Source organism: Heptranchias perlo, chromosome 23 (genome assembly GCF_035084215.1).
Source record: "Heptranchias perlo isolate sHepPer1 chromosome 23, sHepPer1.hap1, whole genome shotgun sequence".
NCBI lineage: Eukaryota > Metazoa > Chordata > Chondrichthyes > Hexanchiformes > Hexanchidae > Heptranchias > Heptranchias perlo.
The window spans coordinates 19,765,349-19,784,469 of record NC_090347.1 but is presented as its reverse complement, the minus strand read 5'-3'; the positions used below and the strand labels follow the sequence as shown (position 1 = coordinate 19,784,469).

The following is a 19,121-nucleotide window of genomic DNA, read 5'->3' as shown; positions in this document are numbered from 1 at the left end:
TGCAGAAAGGTGCCGCACTGTTATATTGCAATATAATTTTCAGACCTAATAATTACAGTTATATGGTCTAAGACCAATAGCCACTGGTTTATGGTGACTGAGTAACTCAAACTCCTTTTCTATTACATTAGATTACAGGAATTTTACTGATGTTTTGGGTATCATAATCTGTAATTCTGTCTATTTTCTTATGAAAAGTGAAAAAATAGCAGCCTTCATATGCAATAAGGTGCTGCTAGTCCTATTATTAAGGCCACTGATTTACATCAACTGAATAAGCCAAGTTCTACTTTATTTCATTGGGTCTGGGATCTTTAGCAGGTATTTTGGATCTGTGATTCTATCTGCTTTTCCATGAAAACAAAAAAGAAGTAGCCTTGCCAATAGCTTGAGAGTGTAAAGTGCAGCTGACAATACTCAAGTTATATGGGTCCTCTGATTGGTGTGAATTAAACTCTACTCACCAAGACACAGGTGTGAGCATGTGTGCTTAAATGTATGCTCAGAGTTCTGCTGCCTAGCAGTTTTTAAAATTAACATTAGGTGAAAGCAGGTGGGAGAGTCTGCTTTCTCATAACACTACAGAGACTCTGCAATAACATGATCAAGTACCAAGGAGGTTCAACAGCCTGGCTGAGCTGTTTTTGAGTCTGGCTTCACACGGCACTGGAGTTATACTCCACATACTGCCAAGCTAAGTGGTATGAGACATCTGCTATGGTTCAGGTTTTTTCCAACAAATAAGTTTCCAAAAGTAGACTGAATCTCCTATGACACTCTTATCCTTATTTCCTGCCATGTTTGGGTTACCATAGTCCAGATCAAAATATTGACTCCCAATTGTGTAAATTGCTCATTAGAGAATACATGGGGTGGCCACCACAACCTTTCTATCACCTCAGATAATAGAAAGTACCACACAGCTGGACCACTGCAAACATGCTGAAGTTATAGAGAAACTGTTTAACTATTTGAAAGCTTCTAGTTCTTACAGCTCCTTTAGGTAAGCTCATAAAGCAAAAGAGAAGCAGGTACCAATTCCAAGAATCCACTGAACGTCAAATAAGGCTGCTGCAACTTAAAAAGACAATAATGCAACTGGGTAGCAGCTCTGGGCCACCAGTTTCCTGATTGACGACGCTTATACCACATATGGCAGTTAAGAAAGACTCCATGGAGCCATTGCCCATGTGACATATTATCGAAAACGCAAATCAAAATCTACTGAAAGAGCTGTGAGATTTTGGACTTTACATTGTTTTGAAAAAGTTTATTATGCAAGTCAAAAATTGTAATACCACTCTTATGCTGTATTCTTCAGCTTTTGTATAATTATCTTGTTTGTAGTTCAGTTTGTTAGTTTTAACCTGAACATAACAGTCTGACTGTGATATTTACTGCCTTTTGGAGTGGACAAGAGTATGGTGGGCATTTCCTATGGTCTCTGGTGCGTAAAACTATCCTAAATTGAAGGGTATGAGTGATCAACGCATGGACAGGATGTCTGGGTAAGGTAGTGGAAGCAAGCACCCTGAAATCAGCTAAGAAGAAGTTGGATGCTGTGATGGGGGGACTATTGCAGATTTTTGGATGGAAGAGCTAAAACGGAGGCTGACTGCAGTCAACAGAACTTGCCAGGAATGAAACAATAAATTTAAATTAAAAATTACAATATAAAAATGGTCATGGAGACCAAGTGGTAATTGGTGCATGGAAAGGTGCTAAAAAGCAGACACAACCACATGAAAGAATAAAATATTTAGAAACAGAGAACTTTAGGAATAATACAGGTGGAAGAAACTCAGTCATAATCTGGAGGAGTCACATAGAACTTCTTAATGTGAGCATGATAAAACATTTACCTCAACTTGTATAATTCCCAAAGTAGTTCTATATGACTCCTCCAGATTATGACTGAGTTTCTTCCAATGAGCCCCATAATCCACTTTCACTGCTGAGCCAAATCCTTCTGCCAGACAGAGATATAATTCACATCCATGTGCTGTGTCACACAGATTTATAAAACTGTGCAAGATCTGTAATGAATCTGAACTATAATCTGTATACGGTAACAACTTGCATTTATATAGCGCCTTAACATAGTAAAACATCCCAACGCGCTTCACAGGAGCATTAACAAAATTTGATACCGAGCCACAGAAAGAGATATTAGGACAGGTGATGAGGTAGGTTTTAAGGAACGTCTTAAAGGAGGAGAGAGAGGTAGAGATGCAGCGGGGTTTGGGGAGGGAATTCCAGAGCTTCGGACCTAAGTAGCTAAAGGCACAGCCACCAATGGTGGAGCGATGAAAATCGGGGATGTGCAAGAGGCCGGAATTGGAGAAGCGCAGAGATCTAAAAGGGTTATAGGGCTGGAGGAGGTTACAGAGATAAGGAGGGGTGAGGCCATGGAGGGATTTGAAAACAAGGATGAGAATTAAAAAATCAATTGTAAACAATTTTACAACACCAAGTTATAGTCCAGCAATTTTATTTTAAATTCACAAGCTTTCGGAGGTTACCTCCTTCCTCAGGTGAACGATCTCGAAATGAAATCGCATTTATAATTCACAGAACAATGCTTGGTGATTACAGACAGTTTTTTCAACTGCCCGTTGCCAAGGCAATCAGTGTGCAGACAGACAGGTGTTACCTGCCAGGTCTCAGAATATACAAATCACCAAAAAAAACAACAAACAAAAAAAAACAGAGATAGAGTAATAAGTCTTCCCCAAAATCAAGGCATTGCTGCACCAATTTAGGTCAGTGAGCACAGAGGTGATGGGTGAACGGGACTTAGTGCGAGTCAGGATATGGGCAGCAAAGTTTTGGATGCGCTCTAGTTTACGGAGGGTGCAAGGTCGGAGACCGGCCAGGAGAGCATTGGAATAGTCGAATCTGGAGGTAACAACGGCATGGATGAGGGTTTCAGCAGCAGATGAGCTGAGGCAGGGACGGAGACGGGCGATATTACAGAAGTGGAAGTAGGCGGTCTTGGTGATGGTACAGATATGGGTTTGGAAGCTCATCTCAGGGTCAAATAGGACATATTAATAATAATCATATAAGTGTGCTGTATTCAAGAAAAATTTGATTACAAAGATGTTTCTATCAAACATTTGCCTTTACCATTATGACAAAGGTCATAAATAGAAGACGTTATTTAAAATATTTCACAATTTAAAATGGAACTATTGCTTTCATCAGCTCTATTATTATCTGCACCTTATTAAAGGACATGTTGATTTTGCAGGACACTGACCCCTTTAAAACAAGAGTTCAAAGTATCAAAATTTTAAAAATAGGGATCTTTTGTACACTCAGGTTCAGGACATGTATAGCGTACAAGAGTTTTTTCAAGTCATATGTATAGCGTTGTATTTTAGGTCAGTACAATTCTAAACCAGTTAGCAGCATAATTACCTTTTCCTGTCAGTGTTCCACTTTGGCTCCCCGCCACATACATCTCTATTAAAATTCACTTTAGGGCTCTGGGAACAGTTGCTGTATTTTTTTCTTATAAAGTACCATATTTCCTTTAAAGGTCAAGTGATAAAATGTGAAATTTGTGAATAGCTGGTCCCAGAATGCCAATGAATTTTAAAAGTAATAATTTTTAACTTTTTGAAGTGGTGAACGGAAATCACTTCCTGCTTCTCTGCAATTTTTCTTCTCTCCAAATAATGTTTAACTTATTTTTCTTCTGTGAATTTAGTGGTCATAGTGATGGCAATCAAAAACTCCAAGATCGTGTATAGCCAGACAGGTTAACACAAGAACAACAACTACCTTTGCTGGCTTGTGAGAAATATTGGGGTGGAAAGACCAAGGCACATTGCACATGTGCAACACACCACAAAATTCCCTCTGAACTATATCGCAAAATAGAAAATGAAGAAGTTTTATTATGTACATATGGTACAAATATTAGAGCACTGAAGCGTCTTGAGAAAACCTTGGGCCTAAGGAGGTATCAGTGGTAGAAAATGTTAGGCAGATGAGGGCCGATGTCTGTTGTGGTTATTCTCTGTGGATTTATCTTCCTCTTCTGCTGGCCTACAAATTATTCCAAGCAGTGGTGACTCATCTTCCTGGTGTCCACTGTGATTCTATTTTCCATTATTGTTCTTTTGTCAATAATTCCCTAGGTTTACTTGTTTGAATTTGGTATGACTGATGTTTTGAAAAGATCTGTTATTAGCACTGCTCCCTCTTTTATGAATAAATTCTAAATTGCCCAGTGAGGGACCAATGCTGAGAACAGGCCTTGAACTTGTCCTGAGTGAGACAAACTTGATCGCTTATGTCGTGGGATGATATGATTCATTATGCCATACTTTTCTGTAAAGACTTTAGGTCATTAAAACAAGTTAGCCACCACTGAATTCAAAACAAGAGATAATCTCAATGGACCAGAATTTGATGCCAAAATAACGGCGAGTTTAATGCGCACACCATTATTAATGTGTAAATTGTCCAGCAACTTGTGGCAAGGAAGAGATACCCCGTGAATTGGGAATCACCTCAAGTTGCTGGACGATTTGCGCCGCTCCGTCATGAGCCTCATGAAAATTGCAGCTCGCCCTCAACCTCCCCATGAGTTTCAAGAAATTGCTGCATTTGCACATTAATTGCCAATTAAAATTGCTGCAGAAAGTTAGGGCTGGTACTTAATAGCGTAAGTACCTTTTTAAGACCTAATTTGATTCTTCACCCTATTTCCTTCTCCGTCATTCCTCTGTTTCTTTCTCAATCCTTAAATCTCATTGGTTACGGAGACAGACTGTTGGTCCCGTCGTTCACCAAGTTCCCAGATGCCGTGTTGCCCTCGTCCTGCCATTATCAGCTCGTACTTCCAGCAACTTGCAGCGCAAAAAGATTTCAAGCTTGAGAGTGAGGGGAAAAGTCTAACTAACGGGGCACGCCGTGAGATGCCCCGTTCCAGCAAATTCTGGGACAACAAATATTCAGAAAACACACTTCTAGTCGATAACTTCAATGGAAGTGCAAATTTGGTGAGTTAAATCAAAAATAAAAGCCGAATCATGCTGTAAATAGAAATACGAGGCTCTTTTTTGTCCCACTTCTCTCTGAAGATGGTGGTTCATTCTGGGGTATGGTTCTATGGGTAATGGTAACTTACTGGTATCTCATGCTGAATCATGCCTGAATATGTCAGCAGATTACAACCATGGGGAGTGGCGGGGGCAGGGTGTACTGCAGTAGAATATGATCATGCCTTACTTTCCAGCAAGAATCATTCGTTAGCGATCAGGGCGGGAACATTGGTTGATTTTTTTTCCCTCCGTTATATAGGAATGCTGAGGCCAATTTTACCACCCCCAGTATTACTGCAGCTGAAATTGAAGAACTTAGCACAGACCAGGAGTTGAAGTTAGGGCTTTTTTGATCTCCGTGGTTTGATATCATACCACATGATCATAAATGCACTGAGCGATTGACACTCTTTCCTGTCGCTGCCTCATCCCTGTGAATTATACTTTTACCTCAGTAAATTGCAAACTTCCACCAAGCTAATAAGAGATCAGGCCTCATGATTCAACCCCACAAGATAGGATGCAAACTTACTTCAAAACATAATTGCAGTTGGGATCTCCGAATTCATGAGAGAGTTCAAAACACAGAAAAAGGCGTAAAGCCAGGGCAAAATGAAAAGAGAGAGAGGTACTGAACTGGAATAAAAGCTAAAAAGGCATTGAAGTGAGAGAAAAAGAAATAGAGGCAGCAAGCTGAGACAGAATTAAATAGGATTGTTAACTGGGACTGAATGGGAGGCATTAAACTAGATGAAAAAGAAACAGAAGCACAAAACTGGAACATGATCCATTTTCATTTTTCATCTTTTGCATTCATTTTTAATTTTGTGTTCATCATCTATGTAGTTCAGGGACAAAAATAATTGAATACCCCAAGCAAGTTATGTCTTTAATTATATTTTGTGAATGTAAAATGAAGCACACACAGTAATGTGGTAGCAATCTGTTCTCAGAAACAAATCTATCTGAAAATATATAGTTTTAACGTGTAAAAGTTGTATTTGAGTGCACTGAAGCTTATCCCAATGTCGACTGCATGATAGTACATTGCCTTGACTGTAAAATTACACCATGGACCTTCAGCATTATAGCATGAATGAATCCTTTACTGTCTTAAAATCAAAAAATTAAATCAAAAGACCAATTACACTAAAGTTACTCGATAATGTAATGCTTAACATTTCTATGCTAGTTATTAGGCTCCAACAGGTAACACGGGTTTCTACTTAAAGTCCATTTCCCATTCAAGAAAGTTACTGAATACATAAAATATGAATCAATGATGCAGATTGCACAACAGTAGTTTACAGAAAATGAATAATATGGTATGAATCATAAAACTCATAAACAAGTTACGTCGGCTGTGACACAATTGAATGTGTAAATTTTCTTTTTGTTAGTTTATCACCTTTTTTTGCACACTTGGCATTTGACATTCACCGATAGAAAAGTCATGTGATGCAGTCTCCTGCTTTTTTCTCGGTTTCATTGAGTATGCGGTTATCAAGTTATGAAGTAACAATGAAGGATCATTGCTTCGCAATATTATTTTTTGTTCTGCTTAATAAAACCATTTGTGTAGCTCTTTTTTTGGTGAGCAGTCAAACTAGAGTTTTTTTGGTTGCCTTGTTAATCATCCACTGATGAAGATTATCCTAATGGTATGATTCTCTTATTACTTTCAGGGGGTCTGCGCAGTTTGAGTGGATATTTGCTGCTCACTACATGTTTACATTGAAACCTGTGTGAAATAGTAGAGAGATAGAAACAGTTTTATTTTCATGTTTATGATATTTTGTGGAATTTTTACTTGTGTTCTGCTGGATAATCCAGAAAATCTACTGTGTTACACATAAGTTTTCATACAAATGTATGTCCTATAGACTTTTGTGTCCAGTAATTTACACAAATTGTTTTGGGGAGATATCGCAGCCACTGATCAAGCACTAAGGAGGCGACTTATCAGGTCAGACAACATAGGATGTCAGAATCGATTCTGGAGTTTTGCTGGATTTAAATTTGGGGGGTAATCAAAAACTGTACAGAATCTTCCTCAGGAGCTTCAGTGGGTTGGGAATTGGGAATAATTTGAAGGAGTGGACTTGATTGGCTGAATACACTTTTCTTATTCAATTCTTATGTTCTAAATTTTCTCCTAGTCATCAAAATAATGTGTCCTGCATAGAGTCCAGTCAATTGACTGATTAGGTGAGACAGTCTCTTTTATGGAAACCTGAAGTTATTTGGTAGGTTCTCAAAATTTGTGAGGTCAAAATCTATTGAATTCAGCAGCTGCTTAATGCTGTTATGCAAATCCCTCTGATGTGCAGGTTTTTTGGCAGTTTCCATTGACATTTTATTCTATCCAAACAGATGCCTTGTCAAATCTGTCCACAGATTATTAAAAACAAAAGAAGGTATGTTATATTGCTGAACCAATAAACAAACTCAACAGTCATTAACCAAATTAAAGAGACTGACAGCATAACTGACAATCAAAAAGCAAGATTAAATCGGGAATGCCAACACTCTTTTTAGGCACATAAAATAACCCAGTGGTAAAGGCCTGGTTCTTTAAAAAGGCCATTAATTAACAGTTTTATGCTTTTCTTGTCTGCCTGCAATTCAGCAAGACAAAGTTGTCAGTCTGCTTCATACACTTGGTGAAACTGACCTATCTGCCTGTTGTACTGACCCAAGTGAACAGTAAAACAGAACAAAGCTTCTAATAAAGTCAAAAAATCAATGAGTAGATTATCTTATTGCACAACCTTGTATGGCTGCAACAAACTCTTTAAATGAAGCACAGTTACACTCACAACTGGGAATGCTGCTGTATTCCTGAAAGTTGTCACCTATCTCATGGTGATGCAAGGCCGTCAGATTTCACAGACTCTGTGTGGGCATAATCTGACCAGACGGGTCTTGGTTAAAAGTAGCTAACACACAATGCAAAAACTTGAATGATTATCTTAAGCGGATCACTTGCTGTTTCTAAAGAATTTAATTAATTCAAAAAGTATCAAAGCTAGAACTGTACATAGTCATTCAAGCCAGAAACAGTCAAAAACATCTTTTGACTATAAAGACAATTGATCATTGACAAGCTGTATTATCTATAGGTTTTAAATCTGAATTCCCATCTACGAGCTTTCAGTCATTTCAAATTACTCTGCCTCTAGATGTCACCAGTGTCCTGTGTAAGTCCTATCTATTTTAATGATATCTGGTGGCAGAAAGCTGCTACATCAGAATATTTGGAAACCAATCTTTCTGATTTGCCCAGCTAGAACCTTATGCTGTATTAACATCACATTCATTCTTGGAGTAATTAATCCTTAAAGCCAAGGTCTTAATTTGGGAAGGCCAGTTAAGTATCTACAGGGAGGAGTTACCCTGAGCTGCCCTCTGTACCTCCCAATGACTGGTCAGATTTTGAACACATGGTTTTAATGAGACCCTTTCGCTGTCAGAGTTGATTAAATACGCCATTAAGTAGAGGATTTAAGTTTAAGACATCTGAATGTTTGAGCTGGTGCCTTTGTTACAAACAGAGCTTCACAGCAACATTGATGTTGTTGTGACATTTTCAAATTCAGCCAGCTGGTGATTTCTGTGTTCATGGAATTATTATTTTATTGGATCAGTCAGAAAAGGAGCAACTGTATGCAATAAAATTATCATTTTTGTTTAGCAAAAAAATGAAACGAACTCATACTGAGCTTCTCCAGCATTTTCTGTTCTTATTTTATACATATAAAACCCTATGCTGTACTCTTCAAGTGAGTAGTTTTACAAAAGCCCAAATTTTTCCTCATTCATTCCATTTAAGTCTGTTATTAGGAGGAAAATAAATTGGCAATTTTCATTCAAGTGCATAGTTTTGCCATCCATACACACAATACTGTGCAGCTGACTAATAGCCCCATTCATATTGTACGGAACGGACTCATCTTGTACCTTATTATTCACTACCAGTGATTCACTGTGTATAAGCTCGGAGCCATCCTAGATGTGCTATGGGATGCTTTATTTCTGATCCTTTTAAACATGCCATTTGGTTTTGTATCAATTCTACATTTAACAGAGTGCATTATATCATTTTGTGTCAACAAAATCTATTTAAAGCAACAAATTAAAAATCTGTTTCCAATTTAATAATCCATGGGAAGTATGCCTTTCACATGCTTTATGCAACAAATAACACAAATTATACTTTTCATATATACCACAGCGAGTTATGTGGTTTGAAAAATGGCACAAAAAGATTTACATTAGTTTTCTCTCCCAAGTTGCTGAATGCCATTAGAAACCGCAAATCGGTGCCTTTGTTCTGTCTGTAGCTGTGACAAAAATAGACTTTTTGTCTTGGTAGGCACTAGTAGATATCCTGTGGCCTTGCTTACCGTTAGTCCTCTCAGCCCATAATCTTTTTCTCTCTATCATGATATCGCAATGACCTATCTCAAGTCTTCCCATCATCTCTGTCTTTTTTTCTTATCTCACCTGTCTCTCTTTTGCGAATGTCTTTATCTGTGTGTCTGTCACTTTCATGCTGAGTCTTCCATTTCAGGTCTAGCGTTGTCCTTCTGACGTCTGTGTCCTTGTTCTCTATTTATTTGCTCATCTTTCTCCCATTGAATCTTTATCTATGTCTGGCTGGTGTATTTTTCTGTAATTTTTCCCTCTTAATCTGTGAAGTCTTGATTTCAGTCTTACATAAGCCACTAAACCTAGTCAGAAACCTTTCCCCAAACCTGATTAATGCTACAGCCTTTCCAGAATGTGCTGCTCTTATATTAATCCTTTTTATGTTAATTGTTTTTAAATTCTCTTTCAGACACATGCATAATCAGAAGAAATACAGCTGCTTTCACCATCTCTATTAGATTACAAAATATATAAACATTACAGAACAGCAAAATTTCTTATGTCACATATCTGCAGAGGCCTGAAAATTATCACCAGGGAAGACCAAACTGAAGAAAGTCAGCCCCAGGAAAGAAGCAAAACTCAAATCCGAGACCATGAGAAAGGGTAAGCCTTTGATATAAATAGGGCTGCAACCTGAGGCCTTATTTCCTCCCTAACCAACCCAGGTTACAATCTCCCAGATACTGGGTCCAGCTTGCTTCTGCAAATGTGATAAGATGACACATACCTCAGTGGCCTACTCCCTGAGACAGAAGATCATCCAGTACTCAAAAAAATTAATGCCTAAAGTATGAAACACGCCAACTAACTCTTATAATAACAGATCGCAATGATCTTTAAATCAACAACGGTAGGAACTGATTATACATAACTGAAAACACCATGAATTGTGTGCAGTCGCACAAAGTGAATGACCCCCCACTTTAAGCCTACAGACACTATATCAGAACACTAGCTGATCTCCCTTGGTGTTGCTGAGGGTTAGTCTGAGATCTGCGGCATGGTTGTGAATGCTCAGATGGAGCTGTGTTCAGCCCAGCCTATCCCTTTAAGGCCACCATTTATGTTGTTCCTGTAGGAATGTGACAAATTTTGAAGTCAATTAGAGGCTAATTGCTAAGAGAAGTTTCTGCAGTATTACAGTCCTCACCACTTAAAAAGTCCACATTTAAATCGGGCAATCGCTTATATTGGCCAAAAAGCGATAACCATTAGCCATTTGTATTAACGTCAATTTCAAAGTTGCCGGTTATAGGGTCTTACATGCTCCGTTTATTTTGGGGCAGAAAACAGCTGAGCTTCACTCACTAGTTCGTTCCTCATTAAAGTGCACTAAATGTGATAATAGAATCTTATTGAGGGAGACTTCATTTTAATATTTTATATTTTCAGATGAGAATCCTTCACCAAATCCTGCATGGCTGTGCAGGAAATTGCCCCCCATTAAAGATTGACTAAAGCAAAGAGAGAATTCTTTACCTTTCTAATGAGTTTGTGCCTACAGTCCATCAGTTCTAATAAATGACCCAGATGTGAAAGCTATCAGGTAAATATAGACATGCTGCAGCGTGAATTTTAACTGTCCTCTCTCTGGCAGTCTTTAAAACTGTAATTGAAATGATTTTTAATTTTATTAACACTACGTTTTCACTTCCATTAAATCCACCTCCGTATCCAGTCCTTTCTTCTGGTTTGGCATACTTTGCAGTGTTGCACTCTGATCTTCCTGCCCAATTCGCATTCCCACAGATTTTACACTGCAAATCATTGGCACTAAAAAGGCCGCAGTTTTTTTCTGCAAGAGCCTTTCCAATTTCTGTTCCTCCAGCCTTCATTAGCTTTGCTTCACATGTTCTTCCTTTTCCACATCTGTTACAGTTTGTTCTTCTTGCAAAGTTGACATGTCCACATTTTATCCAGACACCATTGCAGACGTGAAAGCTTCTTGCCGACATCTGATCCGCCCCCATCGAAGAGACTGAAAATCGGGAAGCTGCGGGGCAGCTCGTTACAGGAAGAGAGAAAAAAACCTTTCTTCAGGCATTATACCAGCCATCGCGTATAACGGGCAAATCGTGCTTGCATGAACGCGCCCGCTATAAGCAGTAGGGACTGTACTTGTAAATCCTCAGCTCCTGTCTGGAGGGAGAGACCACGTTATGAAGCTCAGAAAGACCAGCTGGAGAGGAGAGCTTTTAAAAAAATTGCTTTGACACTTTGAAGTATGACAGGCACACACTAGACGGCAATATTTATATAAACACAAGAAATTCCAAAGCAAGAAAAGACCATTTGGCCCATCAAGCCAGATCTATCCAGAGTCCATGTATGATCTTTCTATCATGCACTTCCCTCCCATCACCGCTTGTTGATTCCTACTTTAAGGAACACTAAGTTGCTTCCCATAGCCTCCTGAAATAAAAAATCAAGCAATGCTACCAATATTTCTATAGACCTCTCAACAGATATTTATCCAGTTCCCTTTTAAAGGTGTTAATTGACTTAGCATGAACTACTTTCACCAACAGTCTGTTCCACATTACCAATATTCTGAGGGGGGAGGGGGGAGGGGGGAGGGGGGAGAGGGGGGAGGGGGGAGGGGGGGGAGGGGGAGAGGGGGGAGGGGGGACACGGTGTCAGTAGTAGTTACTCCTGCATGAATCCCAGGCAATTGTTTTCTTAACTAACGGTGGGGTGTTGGGTAGGGGGAGGTGTGGGGGCAAGAGAGAAGAAACCATCTGTAATCCCATTTACTGGATTCACCCATTTTAGCGGAGTAGGTATGCTCTACTGATATGGGTAAAAGGACTTCTTACAATCATCATCAATTGGATTTATCTTTTTGCAGACTGATCACTCATTCCGCCCCATAAGCTTCTGTAAAGTATTTGCTAAAACATAATGGACTATTCTGGATAAATGTTAGTAAAACACCATTGTAACTGGAAACATCCTGGGCCTGGCTGTTTCAAAAGGGACACAAATATCATCAAACTTTTAACAAAAGTCTGTTAGAAACTTCTGAGATTTGTTTGGAAAAAGTTACTTCAGGCCATAACTCACTTAGATTCAGTCATTGGTGCCTGCAGACTGGCTCCTGAAGCAAAGCTGTGGTAAAATGCTGGAAACGTGACTATAAATAGGTTTTGATTAAATTCATCTGTCATTAGCAACAATAACACTTTGTACAACCTGATTCTTAAAACTTATTTCTATCTGGCTCAAATACAACAGTTTCCCTCTGGTAGCTACTTAGGATATAACAATAGGACTCTCAAAATACTGCAAACAAGTTTCATTAAAAATTTTAAGAACTGGGTAGATGAAAAATATCAAAATAATCACACAGAATTTGATCGATAGATTTGTTTCTCAGACTGCAAAGATAAGGTGAAGGGTGTTCCACAGAGGTATGTGTTGGGGCTGCTGTTATTTATCATACACAAAAATGATCTGAACTTAGGAATTGAGGGAAGAATATCAAAATTTGCTGATGACACCAAAGACTGCAGGACAGACAGACTCGCAGGTGAGGCAGATAGGTGAAAGATGCAATTTAATGCAGAACAATGTTAAGTAATACATTTTTACAAATTTGGGTATTGCCTTAGACATTCTCCTGGGTACAGCAGTGCTAACCACTCCTGCAAGCGGTCTGAGCATTTCACATCCAGGAATGTGCCCGTAGAACCCAATGACTAACTATACAACAGCATAACCCAGGGTGTAACAATAGTACCCACTTATGATCAGAACTGGATATTCATGTCTTTCCATTTGACCTCCCGTGGGCCTTTCCAAAGGCAGGTTGAGATAACATTTGGTAATTCAAGGAAAGTTACACATTATTAAGCTGGTTTATTTCACAGCAAATGAACATATTGAGTAACAGTTATGATCAATTAGTTTAACCAGTGCAACTTGTCTTCATGTAATAATAATTTTTTAAAGTACTTTTACCATTGTATTTACGACTTTCCTACAATGGCATGCTGAAAACTGTACACAATACTCAAATTACCTCCTAAATAAGGCCTTGTACAGGTTCAACATTACCTCCTTGCTTTTATATTCTGTACCCCAAGATACAAAACCAAGGATTCTGCAGCATAATCTGAACTGAAGCAATTCATGTACCAATTTCATCAATCAGGAACTTCTGGTTAAAAGCTTTCATGGAACACAAAGCTGAAATTTCAAGAGTGTACCTGTACTCTAAAGAGAAATGAGTCAGCTCCGTATTGTTGTACAACCATTTAAACTCCAAAGGCCAGCTCCCTTCCGCCATACATGTCAGTACCAGCCGGTTTCCCTCCAAGTGGATCTGTGAGCGAATGGGCTCCGTTTTAAAATAAGGAGCTACATCATCTGAAATAAAGATAAATATTGTTTAAGAATAATACATTTGGTATGCCCATTTTATTTACAAAGAAGGAATACAATGACACCAGCCATATCTAGTATTCTGACGAGCCTCAAAAGCAATGGACCCGATCTGTCAACAGCCTGTGGCATACTTAAGCCATGAACCTAATTTTGGGTTCTTCTGAAATTTTCCTTTGCATCAATCACCACAAAGAGGTGTTGGGTTAGATATCAAGTTATTAAATTAAGACTATCAGACCCATACTTATCTTTCACTTTACAGCCTAAACCTGTTCAACAGACTTGCTCTTAATTATTTAACACCAATTTCCTTCAATATGAATCACATAAGCAATGATGGGAGTTTTGTAATTGATAATATAAATAACCAAGCGTATAGTAAAGGCCCTGAAATTATGCAGAGGGATACTAATTTCGGAATGCTATTTTAAACAGAGGTTAATTTATGGATAAATTCAGCAATCCCACATTCCCACCAGGAGGCCAAATTCAAAGGGAGCACAGACCAGAGAATCATGACGACAATGTTTTAGCCCCATTCCTGACTGGTGCTCTCAACGAGTGTGGATTCCCTGCTGGGAGTGTGGGATTGCTAAATTTACTCTTTATTTTAAAAGGATTAATACCTTCACTAAAAGAGAAATTTCAGGTAAATATTTTGAGCTGTTCTACCCTAATATCCCATGGTGTCATTTCAAGGGCAACAATTTTCACCCAGTGAACCACGTTAATCAATCTGCTTGATTACGTGATCTGAAAAGACCTGCCAAGTGCACAATTCCTCAGAAGAGTCTCTCGTGCTTTTTACTGATCTCTTTCACTAAGAGATCTGCACAACTCAGAATTTCTCCTTTATTTCCATAATAAATTTGTAGAACAAAGGATTGTTCCTTAATTTTAATTCAATGGTTTGCAATTCTAAATAAACTATAGTGAACTCAGAGAAGAAAGTCAAAGAAACTACTCATGGAGAGAAAAAAAAACTATGGAATCAAAGAATGACTGGGACTGTCTGCAGAGTTATATGCTTTAACCAGGAATGGTGCAGTGGTTCTTTAGCCTCAGTCTAGGTTTACTTTGCCTTCTAGTCAATCCCAGAAAAGGAAGTATATGGACCTCAGTTCCAATAATGGATAAGAGAATACAAAAGAGAGAACATTTTTTTTAAAGGAGCAATTTCCCAAGCTTATAATATTAAATCTGCCATCCTGTCATCTTAGCAAATTCTCTCCTCAGCCAGAACCAGATGTTTTCTAATTGACCATATCAGAGAAGGAAAATACCTCAGTCCAGTGTGTCATTTTACATCACACACAACTTTACATGTGTCTTTTTACTATCATAATGTTGTAGATTTATAAAGCACTGCTAACATTTTCTTAGCCCTGATGATGCATCTCCCATAATTATTTGGATCTCGATTGGCAATGAAATGTTGTGAAGGAAAATTCTGGGTTTCTATGACATGGATGGGCCGAATGGCATCCTTCATTTGTATTTATCTTTGTGGTTAAATTACCTTTTCATAGAATTTCATCTGCTGTTAAAATATGTTAGCAACATGAGTAAATGTATAATGCCTTGGCTTAAGCAGCTACACACTGACAACTCAATCAAAAAAGGTATTATTAATGGGTTTGAAGGCATCCAGTATTTCTCAGTTATTTCCATTGGCTATCAATCTTTGCAAATTGTTGTTTTCCCCTTATGGTTCACCGAATTTTTCTAGTGAGTACCTGAGCCATACAGACCAGGAAGATCCCAGGTTCAACCCCCTGTATGTGCTGAGTTTTCTGATCTCAGCTAGGACAGCAGTAGGAATGCTAGAATTCCATTTTGGGAAGCACAAATAGCCAGGACTTCCTCTCCTAAACTGCTGTTCAGTTGCCTCCTGCTAGGAGTGCACATATAGATGTCAAGTGAAGACAGCATTGGACTCAGCAGCAATGCTCCTACAGTTATATAGTCTGATGACACTTAGTATCAAGACTCATAAATAATAGCTACTTGGGTGAGGTACCAGGGGGTGATTGATGAATGTTGAGTTCAGCAAAGGAATCCATGTCTTGAGCAGGTAAGGGAAGCGAAGCAAGTTGGTAAGCAAGAACTGTTGACAAAAAAAGCTGCTGTTCAATATATCTATTTGACATGGCTAGATATTCTAGCTGATGGTATATACCAATAAGATGTTTCAGGATTATCCATTCTATCCCCCTCCCCCATTTTCAGATGTCAGAACTTTTAATTTAATCGTCACACAGTAGCCTTTTCAAATATCCCACAAACTCTCTGGCTTGAGATGAGCAGGTGAGGAATGGAAAATACATTGAAATCAAAGGTTTCATTACTGCTGGTGAAATATGTTTACAGCTGAAACCATCAAAACTAAAGCAGCATGCAATGGCACCATGTAAAACCAATCGATATTTCATTCTCATCAAAATACAGATTTCAAGTATTAGGGCAGAGCAACAATGTTTTCTTGTTGAATATAGTCATTGTGTTAACCGATTATTCTGCCCCCTTCCCCCAGGATGATTGTTATGTTTTGTTGAATACTTTGGTAACATGCCATCAAATTCAGAAGATTGATGCAAACAGATTGAATGAAACTTCGAACATTTGTAAAAATGTCACATCACATTCCACAGTGTCACTGCTCTTTTCTGAAATAAATCTGTGGCTAGTTTCAAAATTGGATTTGGTAGAGATCAGTAGATTGTAATGTAGGATATCATCAACATATTTCAAGGGCAAATGCCAATAGCATTTCAAGAGCTTATTATTTCTAAAAAGGTGGCAAGTAAAGGTGAAGTGTCCTGTAAGGCATGTTATGTTGTGAGTAAAAAGAATACATAATGATGCCATTGGCAATTGTTTGCCACTAGCAAGACAACAAAAAAGGTTTGAAATAAAGACATTAATAAGTCCATCTCTCCACAGCCCTTGTGTGTCGTATCACGTGGAGGTATTAATTAAAGTTATTAACATTTTCAATTCATTTTCACCAACAGAAATACAAAGATCAGAACTAAAGCTATGGTGTGTGTGTGTGTGTGTGTGTGCGCGCGCGTGCGTGTCTCTCTTTGCAATTCCGCAATCTTATCCTACCTCCTGTCTGGTTTTGGTTAAGGAAGAAAAATCTTACTTTCCATCACCACCAACATGGTGATGCAAGAGTACAATATCCTCAGCAGGCTGTCTGAAAAATAAGCCTCGAGGTGATAAAATTCCCCCTGGAGTTGATAACAATCCTTGACCAAGCCTTCGATCACCACCCCTCATCTCCCCTTTGAACTATGTCTCCATTTTTCTTAGCATCTTTGAAGCACCTTAGGATGGTTTTCTGCATTATATAAATGCAAGTTGAGATTGTTGTTGTTTAAATACCAAGTTTAATGACCATCAACAGTGCAGTAGTTAAGTCAGATTGGTTGAATCCAAACGCTAATACAGTTCTCCCTGCAATTTTTCAAGCATGGAGGCCAATGCTTAAAGAACTAAAGGTTGCAACTTTCTTGAACTTCTTGTCCCTGAATCTTTGAGCTGTTCAGCGTTACCTGTCATGGCTTTAAAATGGTGAACAGCTGCGCACATACAATCATTTTCGTGCCTGCTCGAGGATCCTTTATTATACTTCCTCTGTCACACATAACACTGTCAGCAGGGTCTGTCTTTAGGAAAAAAACCCAATAAAACTCCACCCCCCCCCCTCCACTCCACTCCTCCACCCCTTGAGCAAGACCCTTCTGGAATAAAGTTATTATTGTAGTACAGATATAAAGTGCAGTGCTTAAATATTTACCAGAGTCCTCTTAGCTCCCCGGAGTCAAATTGGGCAGAATTGCTCACAGCTATGGATTCATATTTTATCAATCTCAATGCCCTCCGGAGGAGCTTGCAGCTGAACACCATCAAAGTTGTAAAATAAAATGCTTGAAGGGTATGAAAATACTTTGGGGCTACCTCTGTAATCTTTCTTCTTTTGCAGTATGCAAGAATGGATTTTCTTGTGACAGAAGATTTTCTTTAGGACTTCTATTGTTAACCCTGTACCTGTTCCAATTTCCAGCAAGCAATTTGTTGGATTTTTAAAGGAAATTGGCTTAGCAGAGTTAAAGCAGCTGTACATTTTAATTGGTATTTTCACTAATATTGTGATTCTACCATCAATGATCTTCCAAATGAAAATATTTTCTAAACATAAAAAAGGAACAAGAATTAATTACAAGCATTGTTCCACAGTTGCTAGTCTGCCACAGCTGCCATGCTGCTAAATGTGAGTGAACTGAGTAGGCAGCCATTCTAGGTTCTATAGCCAAGTGAAACCTGACCTGACACCTGTGGTAGTGTACATGATAAGGTCACTTTCCAGACCGTCACTGAATCTGACCTGGCATCAGTGTGTAGGTCGGGGTTGCGGGGAATGGGACTAATTGAGTTAGAGAAAAATTATAATTTATTTTTGAAGTGCTTTTTGAATTGATAAGGGCACAAAAAATTGAATATATCTCCCACAGTATTTCTTTCTGTACAACTATTTCCTGACCCCACCACCACCACTGCCCCCCACCTATCTATTTTCCATTCTGTCTGAGAGTCCATGAGGAAAATCCAACATTTCGGCTCATCCTCTCAGTGCCATGCAATTCAGAATCTCATCTCTGAATTTACTTTGACATTGCTCATAGGTTGTGAGAACTCATTTTATATTAATATGGTGTAATTAATAATGTTTTTAAAAAACTTTTTAATCTATAACCATCCTTTCACTATCTGAAAATTTAATAAATGATAACATCCCAATTCCCGTCAACACTTTTTTGGGTGGGGAGAGCTTACATACGTGGATGTGCTTGAAAAGATTTTCCGTCTATCATTAAAATCACAAGATCACAGGATAACAAGACTGGTCTGGAAGAAAGGGATTCTTCAGCTCATTTGATCTTGTTCCCTAGAATACCAACTCTTCCTACTGTAGCACCTAGTTGCTTATTAAGGCACTTTCAAATTGCCAATTGTTTTGTTCGCATTATTGTAGAGTGGAATCCACACACTGCTGAAACCAACTTCCTTAATCTGGTGGGAGAACTATAGATTCATATTTTCATGGATCTATGATTCTGCTGATGGGACCAAGGTGTCAGTTTTAGCACTGTAAATAGAGAGATAGAGCGCTTCCACAATCCAATCTAAACAAGTGCCAAAGCAAAAGCCTCGTTATAGGAATCAAATGTCCCAGTC

General features: G+C 38.6%; 2 protein-coding genes across 2 annotated transcripts in view; both read right to left on the bottom strand.

Moving 5' to 3' along the window:
* The window catches only part of sdk2b (sidekick cell adhesion molecule 2b), a 712,889-nt gene that overhangs the window by 344,132 nt on the left and 349,636 nt on the right, over nt 1–19,121 (bottom strand). The window contains exon 2 of the mRNA XM_068004137.1: nt 13,700–13,859. Coding sequence (XP_067860238.1) covers nt 13,700–13,859 — 160 coding nt within the window. The remainder of the gene's footprint in view (nt 1–13,699; nt 13,860–19,121) is intronic.
* Nucleotides 1–19,121, bottom strand: part of rpl38 (ribosomal protein L38) — a 535,859-nt gene that overhangs the window by 416,855 nt on the left and 99,883 nt on the right. The window lies entirely within an intron of this gene.